This window comes from Peromyscus eremicus, chromosome 20, assembly GCF_949786415.1.
Source record: "Peromyscus eremicus chromosome 20, PerEre_H2_v1, whole genome shotgun sequence".
NCBI lineage: Eukaryota > Metazoa > Chordata > Mammalia > Rodentia > Cricetidae > Peromyscus > Peromyscus eremicus.
Window position 1 is genome coordinate 64,578,136 of NC_081436.1, and position 18,149 is coordinate 64,596,284.

At 44.0% G+C, this 18,149-nt stretch overlaps 1 protein-coding gene across 2 annotated transcripts in view; it reads right to left on the reverse strand.

The window, feature by feature from the left end:
- Positions 1–2,599: 2,599 nt before the first annotated feature.
- Positions 2,600–18,149, reverse strand: part of Matn2 (matrilin 2) — a 121,764-nt gene continuing 106,214 nt past the window's right edge. The window contains exons 10-18 of one of the 2 annotated variants that reach the window (XM_059247297.1): positions 13,797–13,919; positions 12,340–12,462; positions 10,028–10,150; positions 7,979–8,392; positions 5,938–6,090; positions 5,032–5,103; positions 4,665–4,742; positions 4,243–4,341; positions 2,600–2,860 (exon numbers count right to left, since the gene is read on the reverse strand). In XM_059247297.1, coding sequence (XP_059103280.1) covers positions 2,805–2,860; positions 4,243–4,341; positions 4,665–4,742; positions 5,032–5,103; positions 5,938–6,090; positions 7,979–8,392; positions 10,028–10,150; positions 12,340–12,462; positions 13,797–13,919 — 1,241 coding nt within the window. In that variant the 3' untranslated portion in view covers positions 2,600–2,804. Of the gene's footprint in view, positions 2,861–4,242; positions 4,342–4,664; positions 4,800–5,031; positions 5,104–5,937; positions 6,091–7,978; positions 8,393–10,027; positions 10,151–12,339; positions 12,463–13,796; positions 13,920–18,149 lie in introns of both variants that reach the window. The other variant, XM_059247296.1, reaches the window with a different exon arrangement.

An 18,149-nucleotide genomic window follows, 5' to 3' on the forward strand; every position in this document is an offset into this window, starting at 1 on the left:
CTAGGACGAGTTAGTAGATGGGAGTTGCTGTGTGGGTGCTGGAAAACTGAACCTGGATCATCTGCAAGAACAAGTGTTCTTAACTGCTGAGCCATATCTCCAGCACAAAGGTTTATTTACTTCTCTGTATAAGTGTTTTGCCTACATGATTTAGTGCACCAGGTGCTGGTGATGAATTCCGTGGAATTGTAGTTAAAGATGGTTGTGACTTATGTGGGTGCTCAAAACTGAATCTGGGTCTTCTGCAGGAACAGCAAGTGCACTTGACCACCAAGCTGTCTCTCCAGCCCTGCTTAAAAAAAAAAAAAAAAAAAAAGAGTATGTATATGAGAAATGTTTTGCCAGGTGATGGCATATGCTTTTAATCCCAGCACTTGGGAGGCAGAGGCAGGTGGATCTCTTGAGTTCCAGGACAGCCAGGACTACACAGAGGAACCCTGTCTCAAAAAACCAAAAAGAGAAATGTTTTGAGCTTTGCTAAATGTGAATGTACTCAATTCTCTGACAACCCAACAAGACACCATTGTGAACATGATTTTACAGAATACTACAGGCTTACAGAATTAGCAGTGAAATGGAACACAGAATGCTTAAGTTTTCAAAAGCAATGCTGATGACATTTGGTGGAGACCAGTAGCAAAGCTAAGTATCTTAAACTGTACATAATTTAAACATTGAAACTATCATGAGGAACTTGCAAACAAGCAGCACACATCAAAATGGACAAGGTAATTCTTTAAAGAGCATGCCAGATGAGGGCGTTGGATCCCTTATAGCTGGAGTTACTGGCAGCTGAGCACAGCTGCCTGATGTGGGAACTGGGAACCCAGCTTGGCAGCAAACACTCATCCAGTCCCTGATCTGTAAAGTGATGCACTGGTTTCAGGTCTTCCCCCTCCTCCTCCCCCTCCATGCACCTCCAAGCTTTTCAGTGTGTTTCATGGTACCAAGCAGGAGAAAGGGGTAGGGATACTTTTGTACCACTAGAGGGAGCGTGAATGGAACAGCCAACTGGGAGTAGCTTATGCCTCAGTCTTTGTCATCCAGATAATACTTTGTAATGAAAACACTTATTTTGAGTTACAACATAAACACCTTTCCAGATAAGGTTGAGGCGGAGGAAATATTTTTCCGCTCAGCTCCCCTGTAAAAAGCCATTCAGTAAAAACCCTTGTACCAATATAAACTTTAAGGTATTTTGGATATGAAAGATTCATATCCTAAAATTTAGTGGCTTTGGTGGGAAGAATGTTATTGTATCTATATGTCTTTCTAAAGCTGCCACTTCTTGCTAAGTGCCTTCTTGAGGTGATATTCTGAGTTTCCCCTATACCTAATATACATATATCCCTGAATAGGTAATTGTGCATGTTAGTTCATAGATATTACTGGAATGCTAGACATTAATTAAGACATTCTCTGTAGATCAGTCTCAGAACTCACAATGGTATGCCTGCCTGTCTCCCAAATTGTCATTGGCTTTTAAGGTTGGTCTCAGGACTGGGGTGTGGCTCAGTTATAGAGTGCTTTCCTCATATGCACAAGCCCTGGGTTCAGTCCTTAGCACCGTGTAAACCGGACATGGTGGCAGTCTTGTAGTCCCAGCACTCAGGAGTGAGGCAAGAGCATCAGGATGTAAGGTCATTCTCAGTTACATAGTAAGTTTGAGGCCAGCTCAGGACACATCGAGATCCTGCTTTAAAAAACAACTTAGATTTGGGGAATTTCTGTAAATGAATAGTATTTCTGTGGTATAGACTATGCTGTGAAGCAGTTCTGGTATTTAGTCTATTTCTAATTGTTGCTTAGTGACAATCCTCTGCAGGTCTCCTATATGTATGTGATAAAAAAAAAAAAACAAAACCACTTGGTTTGATAGCAAATGGTGTAACAGCTGCTATAGTTCCAATTTGCACTCGCTAGCAGTGTGCAAGAGCTTTATTTCTACATTGGTAACCATCACTAGCCAGACAGTGGTTGTATTGGTCGGATGAGCTTTTTTTAAAAAAAAAAAAACTATTATCTAACCCGTTTTTTTCCTGTTATATTGGCCTTTTTTCATTTATGAATATTTTATATTTAAAGTTACAGTGAGGCTGGGCTTGGTGCCAAGTGCCTGTATTCCCAGTACACTGAAGCAGAATTGGGGGGGGGGGGGGCATCCTGAGTTACCACCTCAGCAAAAAGCAAGACCCTATCTCAAAATTTTTTTTTCTTTTTCTTTTTTTAGGAGCTAAGGACTGAACCCAGGGCCTTGCACTTGCTAGGCAAGCACTTTACCACTGAGCTAAATCCCCCTCCCCATCTCAAATTTAAGCTAGGAATTTTACTCGACACCATTTTCTGTAGTGGTGAATTTTAATGTGTAAAAATTCAGCTTATTATGGAACATAGGTCCTGTGACTTACGCATTCGTCCATATATATCAAGGTAAATTCCAATACAAAAAAAGAGCAATTCATGGAGTCAGTTGTCTACAGAATTGAGACTCAAGTTGTCAAATGAGATTTCAGTGCTAAGGCAGGAAGAGGCAGAAGCGAATCATATCCACAGTACATCACAGAACACTGAACAGCTTATTTATTCTCATGGTAGAGTTCAGAAGGATTCCCCACCTCCCCCAATATCGAATTTGGACACCTCTGTGGCTCCATTTTCTCTTTGTTGTAGAGCAGTCCAGTGTCTTCAGTACTGGTTGTGTTTTGCTTTACAGCTTACAGAATTTACTATGGTGTGAGCTTTGAGGCTCCACCACTGTTTTTGAAATCTTTATGATGTACAAATCCATAAAAGCATTTCAGTCTTCATCTGTATCGTAGGCGGTTTTCCAAGGCTTCCATTCTTTGGGTCATTTCTTCTAGTAAATCCCAAATTAAGGAAGAGGAATCTGGATGCCTGTTTTAGCTTACAATCAAGTACAATTTGATTTGACTACTAAAATTACAGAAAAAGGAGTTGGGATTAAAAACAAACTGGTTTTTAAAAACCCTTGTACATTTATAGTAATTCATTTAACACATGCCATTAAGACATAAAAAAATAGTTCATGTTAAGCTCATTTTTAAAACATCAAAGCCAGATCAGTTTGAATTTGCTTTTCCCCAAGATTTTCCAAAGGTTTTCTAACACCCATGTTGCTTATAATTTACCATTGTGCCTCTCTGGGAGCTGCAACTGATAATTTGGGAGATGTAAAGAAAATGAAAGGATTATGCCTTACAGAGTCAAGGGCATGGGAATGGGGTTCATTGATGGTAGGTAAGGCCAAAAGCTAAGGAGTGAGTAGCCATGAATTATTATTCTCTTTTACATGTGGTTTCTTAATAAATACACTATGAGTGGGGCAGGGAGAAGTTGTAGAGTTAAGCCCCTTAATTCCTCCTATCTGACCCCATGGCAGAGTGACAGTCCAGCTTTATCTGTATTATCTACTGTCATGAAGACAATCTACAAAACTCCATATAGGGAACCAGTCCCACCCCCCCACCCCCCACCCCCCACCCCCGGCAGGGAGAATTGCTATGTGCTGTTCTTAGTAAGCCTGTTGGCACAGGGGTCGTTCAGAATTAAGCCATTTCTCTATGGGCTAGTTGATGCTCACTGAGATCTGTATCAGCCAGCTTTAGTGAGCTTACTGTAATTTTAAGTTCAGAGCAGCTGGCAGTGTGTTCTCTGTGTAAAAGCACCAATCACTCTGTCATCCCCATGCATTCCTGCTTAAATGAGTCACTGGGCCTGTTCCTTTGGTAGAAATTTTCATCTAGAGTGTTGATATAAAAGGATCTTGGCTGCCAAAAAGAAAAAGGGAACACCCAGTTCTTCAAAATCTGCACATACACGCAGCTTCTGTGTGGTTAGGGTTGAGGGTTTAGAGATTAGACTGAGCTTGAAGCCTCTTCATTCTACAACATACTCTGCCTAGACATAGATCTCTGAGGCACTTCATTCCTAGTGTTCATCTATCCTTGCATAGAGTTAAGTCCCCCCCCTTACACTATATACTGCCTAATTGGCTTTAATGTTACTCTTCCTATACTAGCTAGCAGATGGCAACCAAGTGCTTGACCATGGCCACTAAGCTTGGCTTGACCTTAAATCTCAAACACCTGTCAGGCTGCCTTTTATAGAAAAGGCCTCTTCTGATTCAGTATTGCTAGCTTTGTGATGAAATCCACAGTTATTTGTAAAGTTTTGCTAGTATTCTTTGCATTACATACAGAGCATCCTATTGGAAAAGGATATAGCGCTGGGTTAGTTTTCTTACTTCTTCATTTGCAAGGTTCTGGAACATTATAAGGTTTTCACATTTGCATTGGTCTTGGCTTTCTTCCAAAGGGCTTCCTGAGAAAGCAGATGGAAAGAGTTCACCTCTGTCTTTCACCACACTTCCCAGACACACAATAACCAGACTGAGTCAGTACACAGGAAACCATGAAAGAAATGGTCAGCCTTTTCCATCCATCCAGACCAGGGAAGTAAATGCTGGGAAGGAGCTGTGGTGCCTTCAAACACTCGAAGAGGCTTTGTACACTAGAGGTCAAGACGACTTCTGCTTCTCTTAGTTTAGTTTTTAGTTATTTACTTAATTTCCCCTGTATTTCCTACGTCTTTAAGCTAAGTCTGCTGCTGCAGCTTATGTAGTAGTGATATTTCACTTGGATTACCTGAAGATTTTGTCGAGTGGAAGAGCTTTTGTGTTGACTGTGAATGATTGTCTTCTTCAAACAGATACCTATGTTGCACTGCAAAATTAGAACAGGAAAGTAGGTCTCGGATATTTATGGTGACTGGCTCAGATTCTGTAAAGAGAGGAAACCGAATTCAAACCTGCTTCACACTATTGTGGTCTAAAGCAGCCATGCTTTGCTCTGAAACATACTGTGACATAGACTGCCAACAGGGGTGGTAGCTACCAAATACGGTTTAAAGGACAGAGTCCTTCCTGTCTGTCACTGTACAACTTGTATCTGCAAGGGTAGCTGAGGCAGAAGGCTCCAGTGAAGGCTGACCACACTGCCTTCGAAAGCTCACCTGTTGGCTGGTGGACCTGCTTTGGTGGTTCCCCTGCTGGGGAGTCCTGTCTTCCATCAGAGTCTTCTAGAGCTGAGTGGAGAGAGATGGCCAAAAGGAGTGACCGTTTTACATGTGCTCTTTAGGACATAGTTAGAACCCAGGGTCTTTTGGTGTTACTTGGTAACCAAAAGATTCTGTGATGATATATGGCCATGGTAGAGCAGTTATCTCCCTGAAGAGACTTAAATTACATCTAAAGACTGCTCCCCTCCCTGTGTCATGTCAAGTAGGTAAGGCAGAAAAAAAGTTGCTAAAAGATCCAATGATTCCTGTGGCCCTGCCTGGACATTTCACTGGGAATGAAAGCGCCAAAGGCAAAGCACACTCCACCCTTGGGGATCTGGAAGGCTTTCCCCCTGGATCTCCCTTCACCCCAGTGTTTAGAGGGATAAGGCATTATTTAGGTTGGATTTTAAGGGTGTCTGAACTCAGCATGTGAATAAAAGGGAAGTGGGTAGAATTCCTATATGTAAGCATAACTGGATTAATTAGTGAACTGGAAAAACTACATAAAATGTCTGAAATCAAAAGGATAGACATCTGTTTGCACAAATTTTCTGAAATAGTACTTCTGATTTCTTTAACAATGGCTCCCTGCCTGGATGATCACTTCTCTAGGGTTTGAGGGTTGAGAAAGACATGTTAGCATTTAGCATGCTGTTCAGCATAGGCTAAGTGCTCAAGACATGGTAGCTACCACATTTGTCTTCACCTCTCTTCCATTCTCTGGCCATAGTGTCTCCAGGTATCACTTGTCTTGGTCAGCAAGGAGGTGTTTTCTGAGCACCAAAGGAATGATTTGAGGATTTTCTAGGTTCATGTTGCCCTGTGGCTAAGGTCGACCCTAGACACATTCTGCAATACCTTCACAGATGCCTTGTTTCAGCTTTTCACTTATCTCCCCCATTGTGCTGAAGTCTTCGGCATAGAAGAGATGCTTATTGGTGGGCTCAGAGGCAATCTCCCGTAGTTCTTCCTCAATGGCTTTTCCTACCCCAACAGCATACACAGTGATACCTAGGCAGCAGAAATTAGAATAAGATACAGTTGCATTCCCAGCGTCTGGACATTGTGCTATGCCCAAAGTCAGTTAGGTATTAAGTGATGTGATTTGAAGCATCAATGCCAACACCTCTCTCTATTTTTCAGCATTGGTATTTCAGATTTATGAACAAAAGATCCTAGAGATGCAGCATATAGAAGAGGGTAGACAGCTATTGATTAGCTCTAGAGGGGGTCAGTAACAAATGTGCAGCTTTTCCCTGAATTGGCCTTCTAGGTAGTAGGGAAAAGTCTCACAGCTTACTAAAATGAGAGGTTTCCTGGGAAAATTCCAGGCAGGTCAAATAAGAACCTTAGACGGGCTCTTATCGTATAGATAAGGCTGGGCTGGAACATGTAATTCCCCTGCTTCAGCCTTCTGAGTGCTAGGATGGTTTCTTCTCGAAAGGAGAATCTTAACTGTCTTGGGGTCCAGTGGAACTGCCTTCTGCCCACCTCTCTTAGGGGTGAGGAGCATCCTCTTGAGCAGAAATGAGAGTGAGTCTGCAGACATCGGAAATCCCAGTCAGGAAAAAGAAGAAATGTAAAACATCTTTCTTAGATTTCAAAGGGATATGAAGTTGCTATAAAACCTTTTCTAAATCAAGCCAGTCTTTAGACTCCACTACCTCATTTGAAAGTAAAACAACAATTGAGCTCTGTTGTACTTCCAACGGTTTTCAGCATTGATGTCTTATTTTGGCTAATCTGACACACTAGAGGTTTAAGAGTGCATTTTAGAATGGTCCTGAAAGCCAGGGGGTGAGGGGACTCCTTGTTCTGAGTCTATATGAATAGCTGAGTTTGGCTTATTTGTCTGGGCGCCAGTGATGTGTACGACGTGGTTTCCCACAAAAGGGGAATGACTAGTTTAAGCTTGTGTCAGCCATACCCTGGGAGACCGAATTCATTAGGAGGATGTTACTTTGGATAAACCTTGCTGACTCAGACAACTAAATGTCTGCTCCTACCAGTCTTTGGGCAATTTACAGGAGGTGTAAGGTGGGCTAGTTTTATTGAGTCTAATAAAAGGCTAATCTGTTTTAGGAGGCAAAGATTCTTCCCTCGTACTTTTAAAGAATGTAGTCTAGCAGAGCTTGTGGATTAGACATGAGCTCTAGCAAGCTAGTCTTGAGTGAACAACCAGTTTTATAAACCACTCAGATGACCCAGGGATCCCTTTCTCTTGGGCGAGGAAAAATTAAGTGAACAGTGAGGTAAGAAATGTCAATAAAATGGATTGGTTGGGAATCATTAGCCTTTCTGTGAGGGGGAATGGAGTTCACCTATAGGATCAAGATCCTGGTTTTTGTTGTTGTTTTTAAAGTGTATTTGTGTCAGTAAAGTTGCCACTAGAAATCATTTATTTTTAAATTTTTTGTGCATTGGTGTTTTGCCTGAATATCTGTGTGAGGGTGCCAGATGCCCCGGAACTGGAGTTACAGATAGTTGTGCTTGGCCATGTGGGTGCTGGGAATTGAACCTGGGTCCTCTGGAAGTACTCTTAACTTGCCGGCCTCCAGAAATCATTAAAAAAAAAATTCTTTGGGTGACTCTGGAAGGAACATACCAGGGTGTTGGACCAGTTGTATGTTGTAGTTTAATAGCATGGGCTGAGGTGATCTCTCTACTGGAGGTCACACACTGACTGGCTGGTAAATCCTATTAGGCTGTGAGAAGTATTTTATTTAGCATCTCCGGGGTCCCATTATGGCCTCTAGGTGGCAGTACAGTCAAGGTGTATTTTTAATGGCAGTTATCAGAAAGCCTTTCTGTACTCAAACACTCTGACCTCTAAGGCCAGTTATGGATTTAAAAGACCTGAACTTTGAATAATATAAACCGCAACTCCACCCCATATTACCATTGGCCTTGGCTTTACTGGCCCACTCGGAGACATCATCCTGAGCCCGTCCGTCGGTGAACACGATGGCTACTCTGGGCACCCGTGTAGAGAGGGGCCTGGCCCCTTCTACTTGGGTGAAACTTCTCTCAAACATGTGTTTCAGGGCCAGCCCAGTCATAGAGCCTTTGCCCATGTATTTCATGTGAGCCACAGCTTTCTTCATGTCCTTGGCTGAGCTGAAGTCCCTCAAGGTGAACTCTGTGCGGACCTGTGTGGAATACTGCAGCAGCCCCACACGAGCAGCTTTGGGGGAAATTGCCAAGGAGTCTATAATCCCAGTGACAAAATGCTTCACAATCTCAAAATTGTCTTCTCCAAGGCTCTTGGATCCATCGATCACAAAGACTAGGTCAACTGGGCCTTCAGTGCATCCTATAGGAACAAAAGGAAAGGCAACATGGTACAGAGTTAGAGGTACGTACATACAAGAGTACAAAAAAAGTGTGCTTCCCCAGGAGGCATGGCTGAGTTTGGAGAACCGTCTTTGCTCTTCACTCGGTCACTGTCAAGTGGGGAATATCACAAGTAACACTTGTTTCCAGATACACTTTTATGTTTGAGTCACCAATTAACAACACTAGTAATTTCCTTAAATAAGTTACATAGTACACACACTGTAAAGGAAATCACACATTGATTGTCAGCAGTCAGTCGCATACAGTATGGTAAAGGATTAGAACAGTGGTTCTCAACCTTCCTAATGCTGCGACCCTTTAATACAGTTCCTCATGTGACCCCAACCATAAAATTAGTTTTGTTGCTATTTTATAACTGCAACTTTGCTGTTGTTATGAATTGTAAATATCTGTGTTTTCCCATGTGAAAAGGTCAGTTGACTCCTAAAGGGGTTGCTACTCACAGGTTGAGAACCACTGGATTAAACTATACCAAGGCAGTTTTTTGCTTTGCTGTGGGAGGCAGATAAACACAATATTGATATACAGTATTTTGACTGACAGTTGAGATGATTAATTTTTCCTCAGCCATTACTTCTCTCAAGAAGCTTCTAGGGTAACCCAACTTGTGTCAGCTACTCTCTGAATAAATACCCCCAACACATTAATTTATGCAAGGCAGTGGACACAGCAGGATTATGATGTCTGACATTATGTTGCTTAAGTCCAATGTGCTGTATCATATAGGGGGATAATTATTTAACAATGGGTCCTTCTCCCCTCATCTGAATTGTTCTTTAGTAGATACTGTGTCTCATTTATTTTTGTGCCCATAATGTTTGGCACACAATAGGTATTCAATACATTATTACTGACAGAATAAAAGAACAGGGTGGTATCCATTAGGCAGCACACTTATAAGTACCCTACTGACCTATTAAGACTTAAAAATGTTTGATCACTGAATTCTTTACCCATACTAAAGCTTTTTGGGCAACTTAGATGGTTGACAGTAAAAAGAGAAAAATTTTATGCAAATACGTAGGCAGTTTGGATGCTAAGAGACTTGTTATGTGGGGCTGCATAAGAGAATTGTAGCAATCCCAAATGAATGATCTCATCTCAAACAGTCTACAGTATGTTATTATAATATTCTCTTTTATATACCAAGCAGCTGTCTAATCTCTCAAAGTGAAGCACAATAATAAAGCAAGTAAAGACACACATATGCAAAAATACTTGTATGCTTGGCCAGTGGAAAATGCTACTGTGATTGCGCACATGTGTGTGGGCATCGGGGGTTGGCTTCTCTCTTCATTAAGTGCTTGTCCTCATTACTCGATTGATTCTTTAATCATGGAAAGGAAATCAGAGAAGACTCAGGTGTCATGCATGTGGCTCTCCAGCAGATTCAGGGGTATTGGCCCCTCTATATATCCTTTGCTTACAGAACAGAGCCAACCATTGTCATTTACTGTTCTGGCTGTTGTTGCTGAGCTTAGCCCTGTCTTCTGTCAGTGTTCACATCTATGTTTAGGGGGGAAGCAGGGTTAAGGGGTCTGAAAATGCCCCCAAACCAAATGGAAGCAGAGAGCTGGTTCAGGTCACTCACTCTTGCAGCGCCTCCCATCCTCAGCCAGGACAAACCCCTCTGAGCACCTGCACGTGTAAAAATCTCCATTGTTCACACATATGTGCTCACAGCCGTGGTGGGTCGACTTGCAGACATCCTTCCCTGGGGAAAATTCAGGGAGGTGAACAACCAGTTATGTAGAAATAAGCCAGTGTGAACAGTCATGCCAGGGGAGAGTAAGAGAGTAACCTGTTTGTAGAGTCCAACTTTGCTAAACCGCTCATCTTTGCAGTCCACGGGGCAGCTCCTCTCAGAACTCTTGTTCCTCCTGGCTCGGCTGGACTTGTCACTTGATTTTGAATGACTAGATAAGCTTTAGCTTCTGGTTTTTTAGTAGAGAGCCCAAATATCCCATGTGGTTGTCTAATGAGCATGTCTCACAGGTGAAGTAATTTGAACTCCTTGATGTAGTTATGACCCTTTAATCCTCACAACACTCTAGGGGCACGGCTAGGTATACACAGGGAATAAATGAAACGGAATGCCATGAGTCTGACTGAATTATCCAAGGTGTCCAGCCGGAGGATGGCTCAGCTGAGGCACCCCTGGGCTTCATCTACCCTTTAAAAGGAGAAACCTTACGTGATATTGGACTCTGTAACTATGGATCCGTCTAGGAAGTGGGAAGTTGTTGAGATTTAATTTAGGGATCAAACTGCAAAGCTAGAAATAGTGCCTTTTACACACTGTTCACTGTATTGACCAAAACACACGCGGACTTGATAGAAAACTGTGGCTCAGGCAGACGTGGAGGAGTGAAGCATGGTCTCCAGGAAAGAAGCAACACAGTGTGAGGCTGGTGGTCAGGCCCCGCCCACAGCGACTCCGGCACAGAGCCTCTCACTAGATACAAGCTGTGCCCCTGCCAGAGAATGCCTGACGGCTATCCTGCTTAGCTTTGCTGACATGTGGAATGCCCCATGCTCTCAAGGGAGTCTGTGTGAAACCTGCCCACAAAGCAACCTCAAAAGCAAATGAACTTACTTTGTTTAACCAAGAAAGGACAATACAGCAGTGTCAAAATCAAGTAGGTATTATCAACCCCCAGCCCCTAAAGAGGACTACAGTCTAGAACGGGGAGAAAGTCTATGCCTGTATTCTAATCCCTACCTCATTGAGCTGCTTTGGGTGGTGTAACAGCTAATTTATGTGAACTTTGGGTTATGGTGCCAGCTGATTTGTCAAATGTAGGTCTAGGGATTGCTGTGAAAGTACCTTGTACATGAGGTTAACATGTAAGGCAGCAGTTCTGAGTAAAGCAGACCGCCCTCTGTAGTGTGTGTGGGCCTCGTCCAATCAGTTGAAGGTCTTGAGGGTAAAAAAGTCTAAGATTCCCAGAGGAAGGGAAGACACTCTTCACCTGAACATCAGTTCTACTGGGTTTCCAGCCTTCCTTACAAACATCCTCCTCATTAGCCCCCACAATCCCATGAGCCAATTCCTTGAAATGAATTTCCCTTTCCTTTTCTCCCTTTCTTCCTTTTAGCCACAACATGCATGTATATGTGCCTCCAGCACATAAACACTATTATTTATTTTTCTGGAGAATCCTAGTGTGCGTGTGTGTGTGTGTGTGTGTGTGTGTGTGTGCAATACACACATATGTGTGCACGCTTGTGGAGGCCAAAGGTCAGTGTCTTCCTCAGTCACTATTCAGTTCATTTTTTGAGACAAAGTCTCTTACTGAACCTGCAGCTGACCAGTTCAACTAGACTGGCTGGCCAGCAAGTGTCTGGGACCCTCCCATAATGCCCTCCTGGCACCGAGGTGACCGGCGTGCTCTACCACGCTTGCTTTTCCGTGGCTTCCGGGGATCGAACTCAGGTCCTCATGCTTTCGCAGCAAACACTTCACCAACCGAGACATCTCTGAAGTCCCCCCTAACGCTAAAAACCCCGAGTCTGCCTCCAGCCCCTCTCCTGCCCTTCACCGCACGTACATGGTCTGCCGAGAAGGAAAAGCACTGGAATTATCCTTTTGGTCCTGGTAGTCATTGCTACTACTGAGTCTAATTCTGCCCATCGACTTGTGAGGCCCTACACTAGATCCTGCGTACCCACCCAACCACCATGCAGAAGGCCGAGAGCTGAGAGGAAACAAGCAAAGAGCCTGACGACCTGGGACTGCCACTGACACATCCCTGACTTGACGCCTTGGAAATACTTTCAGAGCACCCAAAGTTGGAATCCGAGTTTGTGACGTTAAGAAGTCTACAAAGGAAGACTGAGGAGTAAGTGAAGCGCTGTACCCAGAGTCCTACAGGAGAAAGGCTCTTCACACAAGCTACTTACTTCTACAGTGTTTCCCATCCTCGGCCAGCCTGAATCCTTCCAGACATTTGCAGATGTATGATTCACCACTGTTTACACAGAGGTGCTCGCAGCCATGGTCTATAGCCTGGCAGACATCTTTCCCTGAGGAGAACACAGTGATTAAAACAACTGCGTCAACGTAAAGTCTACTTGGACTCCCCCCCCCGGAAGATCCATCCATCTTGGCCTCTGGACTCAAGTGCCACTAGAGTAGGAAGGGAAAACTGGGGGTAAAGTTTGGTGGCTCTAGGTTGGGCCGAATCTTCAAACTTCTCAGTGCCATTGCCATCCCCGCTCACCAGCATGACCTCAGTGTCAGGATCAGTTCTGCCTCAGCTGTCTGCAGACATGGCCTCTGGTTTCAGGTGTAGGATTACATAGGAGAGAGCTTCAGTTTAGATCAGCAGCACTGGGATCTAAACTTGCCTTTGTCCCTGCCATAATCTATGAGTTAGGAAAATCACATAACCTCTTGGAATCTTGGTGTTCCTGTCTGGAAAGAAGAGTAATGATTGCAGGTACTCATCTTTTCTTCACAGCTTTTTGGGAAGAGCTTTGAGAAGTCTGAGAAAAAGAAGACTGACAGAGATGAGAACCATTTGCCCAGATTTGCACACTCTGTTTTGATTGTTATTGTTATTGTTGGGGTATTGTAGACTGAACCCAGAGCCTTGTGTGTGCCTGGCAGATGCTCAACCATGAAGCTACATCCCCAGTCCATTTATTTATTTTAATTTTTATTTATGTGTCTGTGTATGGGTATGTGCACCTGAGTACAGTTGCCTGCAGAGGCCAGGAGAGGGGTAAGATTCCCTGGAGCTGGAGTTACAGGAGCCTGTAAGCCACTTGATATGGGTGCTAGGAACTGAATTCATGTCCTCCAGAAGGGCAGCAAGTGCTCTTAATCACTAAGCCATCTCTCTAGCCCTCCAGTTTTACTTTACTTTATTTTTTTTATTTTGAGACAGTGTTTCACTAAATTTAGTGAGACCAGTATGGTCGGCCTACAGCCCAGGAAGTCTGTGAATTTGCCATGCTCCTGTCTCAGCCTTCTAAGTAGCCAAGATTATAGGGGTATATCACCAGGCTCATTGTCGTGTGTTGTTGTTATTGAGAGAGGGTCTCACTCTGTAGGGCTGGCCTAGAACTTGCTATGTAGACCAGACTGGGCTTGAGTCCACAGAGATCACCTACCTCTCTCTGCCTTCTGAGTAATAGGAATCAAAGCATATAACCCACACCTGGCTTGATGGGTTATTATTTACTAAAACATAGCATTATATATAGTTACTTTGTTTTCACACAGCACCCCCTTTTCTGTCCCAGGATCCCATCCAGACACATGGCATTTGATTGTGTGATGTTGAGAGTAATTGTCTCACACCGAAGCTGGCATGGTGGGTCTCAGGCATGGCCATATGAACTAGCAAACTTACTTCTGCAGGTCTTCCCATCGTCCCGGAGGATGTATCCCTCAAAACACTGACACACGAATGAGTCTTCACTGCTTACACATGAATGTTCACAACCATGGTCCCCCAAAGCACAGGAGTCCAGTTCTGATTAGAATTACAGAAATAGAAGAAAATTACTCATAGATTAGTGACTTAGTCATTCATAAAAGACATTGCAGACATCTTAAGTTAAAACAGTGTCTTTTCCCACACAGTTCATTTCAGGATAGAAAGTATCTATGAGCAAAAATTCTTAATATATACAAAGCACATACATAAAGCAAAATATCTAGCTCCATAGGAAAAAGGGAACAGAAGACAGTTTTCAAAAGGAAATGTAAATGTCTATGACTATGAGAGAATAAGTCTAATACCAACTTTCCTATGGATCTACATATGTATGCAGAACACTTAGCTGATTCATTCATTTATTCAAAGTCAGCAAAGCTCTTGGTTGTTGTTTTGAGACAGGATATCCCTATGTAACCCAGGCTGGGCTTGAACTCAAACTCATGATCTTTTGCTTTAGCCTCCTGAGTGCTAAGGTAAACTTGAACACACCTAGTCAACAAATTTGTTGTGAGTTCTTACTGTGGGCCAGGCATCGTTCTAGCCACTAAGGACAGAACAACCAGTAAAAAAATGGTTTTGCTTCCATGGGACTTTGCATTTGGCAATGGGTGTCAGGAGTATATGAGGGTATGGAAGACAAACAATAGACAAGCATGTCTCTTTTTTTTTTTTTTTTTTTTGAGACAGGGTTTCTCTGTGTAGCTTTGCGCCTTTCCTAGAACTCACTTGGTAGTCCAGGCTGGCCTCGAACACACAGAGATCCACCTGGCTCTGCCTCCCAAGTGCTGGGATTAAAGGCGTGCGCCACCACCGCCCGGCCAAGCATGTCTTCTTAGTGGGGAAGAAAGTGCCTTGGAGAAACAGAAGACAAGAGGGACAGAGTGGCCGCTGGGTTGGGGCTTGACATCTTAGCCCTGAAGACGGAGAGGAGATGAGTGTCGGTGTCTAGGCAAGAAGGAGCATCTGCACACTGCAGTTGCAAGAGCATGTTCACCATGTTGCAGAGAAGGCACAGAGCCCAGCATGGTAGGACTAGGCAGGACATGTCTGAGGGAGAAGAACAGTTACAGGAAGTTTTGAGCAGTAGAATCCTTCAGTCTGGGCTGCATTTTAAAAGCACAGAATGGTGTGGGTAGAGAAGGAATACAGGGGATGGATACAGCCTACTGCCATGATCCCGCTGGCCCAGAACACTGGTGATGACGTGGTTGAACTGGCTGTGTTTGGGACTGATGTTAGCTCACAGATCTTCTAGCTACCCTTCTCTGCCTTCCAGAAACAGCCCCCCCTCCCTGAAGCCTGTCTCCCTGGTAGTTCTCTCCTGCCCTCTTAGAGCTGTGAGCAAGCCCAGCCACCCTGATTCCCAGACCACAGACAACCCTTGAACTGTAACTGTTTTTGTCAATGCCAGGCCCAGCTAGATCACATGGTACAGAGGCGGGCCACCTCCACTGAAAACCTCTAAGAACCAGAATGCCCTTTGTTCTTTAGAATGGAGGGCTCTCTCCCAGCAGCTTCTCTACCCTGGTGTGGCTGTCTGCTAATGCTCTCCGATGTCCTGGCCTGATCATAGCTGCCTGTGGCCATGAGGATCTCTCCTAATAAAGCTCATCGAAAGGGTAATTTTGTGTCAACTCCTGTTCTTTCCAACAATGAAGTGAAGGGTCCACCTTTATATGGCTAGGACAGAAGTGTCAAGGATGACTCGGAGGTCACTGGACTGAACTACTGAAGGACAGCATTACTGTTTATAGGGCTGGGTGGCTTCTGGGGACTAGAAGGTTTGTGCACTTGTGAAAACCAGGCTGACGTTCAAAGCTTGAAACAGGACCAGGGGCAGTGACATTTTACAACAACCATACAGTTAACTGAAAGCTAACCCAGCCCTTCAGAAAATGAACAGGATTTCAACAAAGGGCATGCACAGAAGTGGTTAAAGGCACGTGGTAATTACACCCAGGAAGAACCATCTACTGTTCTTATGTTAAGCATTACTGCGGCATTTCTCTGAGAAGGGGAGTCCTCGGAACTACCCTGCAAGCTAGTTAAGGGAGCCAGTGTTACTCTCATTTACCAGCAGGAGAAACTAACATTGAGGAAGACTAATTACAGCTAGCCAAGACCACTTGCTAATAAGTGGAAGAACCAGATGAAAGATGTTAATTTTTGGTAATGAAGCCCGTGACTTTTCCCAACTGCACACAGCATTCCCATCTGCTAAGCTTTCAGACTCAAGGGGAAATTTGCATTTCTTGGGGCAGGAACATTGCCAGAAGCTTTGAACAATGGGAAAATGATGTTAGCTGGAATTTTAACTGTAAAGGAGACTCTAAGCAGAATTGGGTACTCCGGTTTGCTCTGAGTGTGACTTACTTCTCTGGGCACATTCTGGACTCATTATTAGTGCAGAACATTTCCCTGTGGCTGGAGTAGTTCCTCACATAGTTAAAAGTACCACTGAGTGATACATAGCACCAACAGCTGGCTGGCACAGAGGGCAACATTTCCACTCCTTCACCATGAATTTATAAGAATACTCCATTTTCCAAGGTTATAAAATAACAAAAGCTCTCTCAGGCCAGTCTTGCCAAGCCCTGATCCAGAGCAAACCCTCTGAGCACACTCTTCTGTCTGGGACTCCCCATCCAGCCCTGATCCTAGCTACAGCTCAAGCTGTCCTCTTGAAGATTCCAGGGGCTTCCTCAATAGAGATACAGCGGCCCAAGCCAGAGTGGCCCAAGCCTGCACCTGTCAGGTGGCACTTCTCTTTATCAGAGGGCAGCCATGGAAAAGCCCGTGCCCACAGGGTCATGTCCTCATCCTTGGCTATATGCCGTGCCAGCAGCACCCAGCCCGGCTCCTCAGTTCTCCTGGAACTGTTAATGTGTGCATGCTGTAAAGTAAGTGAAGAGTTTTCAAGCTTATCTTTTCCTCTGCTCATCCCCTCAGGGCATCTGATCCAGAGCAGAGTGGGTGACTTCTCAGTCAGTCATTGGAGGCAAAACAGACACTGCTTCCAAAGTCAGCTGTACTAAAGGGCACACTTGCTTATGGAGGAGTGCCTGGCAGTGTCCACAGTGCTGCAGAATGCACCGTTCACCCAGCAGCTTCTCTTAGGGACTCCCTTCTGTAGGTGTCCTTGTACCACGTGAAGGAATGTACTTCCAAGTTAACAACGGCATCACTGTTTGTAAGGGTGAAAGCGGGAGTCAACCCAAGTATTTAGAAAAGGGGACAGGCCAAATGAAATGGAACACTACACAGCTATAAGAAGAATGAGGGACTTCCCTGTGTAAAAGTGGTGGTTTGAATAAGGATGGCCCTCATGGGCTCATACATTTGAATGCTTGAGGAGTAGCACTATTTGAAATGATTAGGAGGTGTGGCCTTGCTGGAGGAAGTGTGTCACTGGGGGTGGGCTCTGAGGTTTCAAAAGCCCATGGTAAGCCCAGAGTCAGTATGTAGCTCTCAGCTACTGCTCCAGTGCCTGCCTGTGTGCTGCCCAGCTCTCTGCTATAATGATAACAATGGGCTAAATCTTTGAAACTGTAAGCCAATTAGATGCTCTCTTTTATAGGAGCTACCTTAGTCATGGTGTCTCTTCATAGCAACAGAACAGTGACTAAGACAGAAGTTGGTACCAAGAGTGGGGTATTGCTGTGACAGGCCTGACCATGCTGCTTGTTGGCTGAATGTGGACTTTGGGACTCTGGATTAGGAAAACAGTTGAATGCTGTAAGTAGGGCCTAATAGGACATATTAGTAGGAGCATAGAATACAGTGGTGCTGAGAGCAATGTAGATTATGATGGCCTGGTTCGTGAGGATTCATAAGGAAGAATATTAGTAAGTGGCCTAGAGACTATTCTTGTGATATTGTGGCCGCTTTTTGTACACATCCTAAAAATCTGCCTGAAGCTAAATTAAGAGTTTTGTTAATGGTATTGGCAGAGGAGATTTCAAGAGAGCTTAATATTAATTGTGCCATGTGGTTATTAGTAATCCCTCTTATGCAGATCTATGATGAAAAGGAGTAAGCTAGACAAAGAGAAATATAAAATGCACAGTTTGAGTATAAAAGGAGTACAGGAAGTATAATGGAGCTAAGTCCTGTGCTCAAGGAGATAAAAAGTTTAAAGAATAAAGGGAGTGGTGACCTCAGGGCAAGACCGCACCCAGCTAAGCTTCCAACTTGTAAAGAGGAATTAAAGGAAAGCTTCAGCAGTGATGGAAGCCACCAACTACAGAAAGCCATTGCAGATGT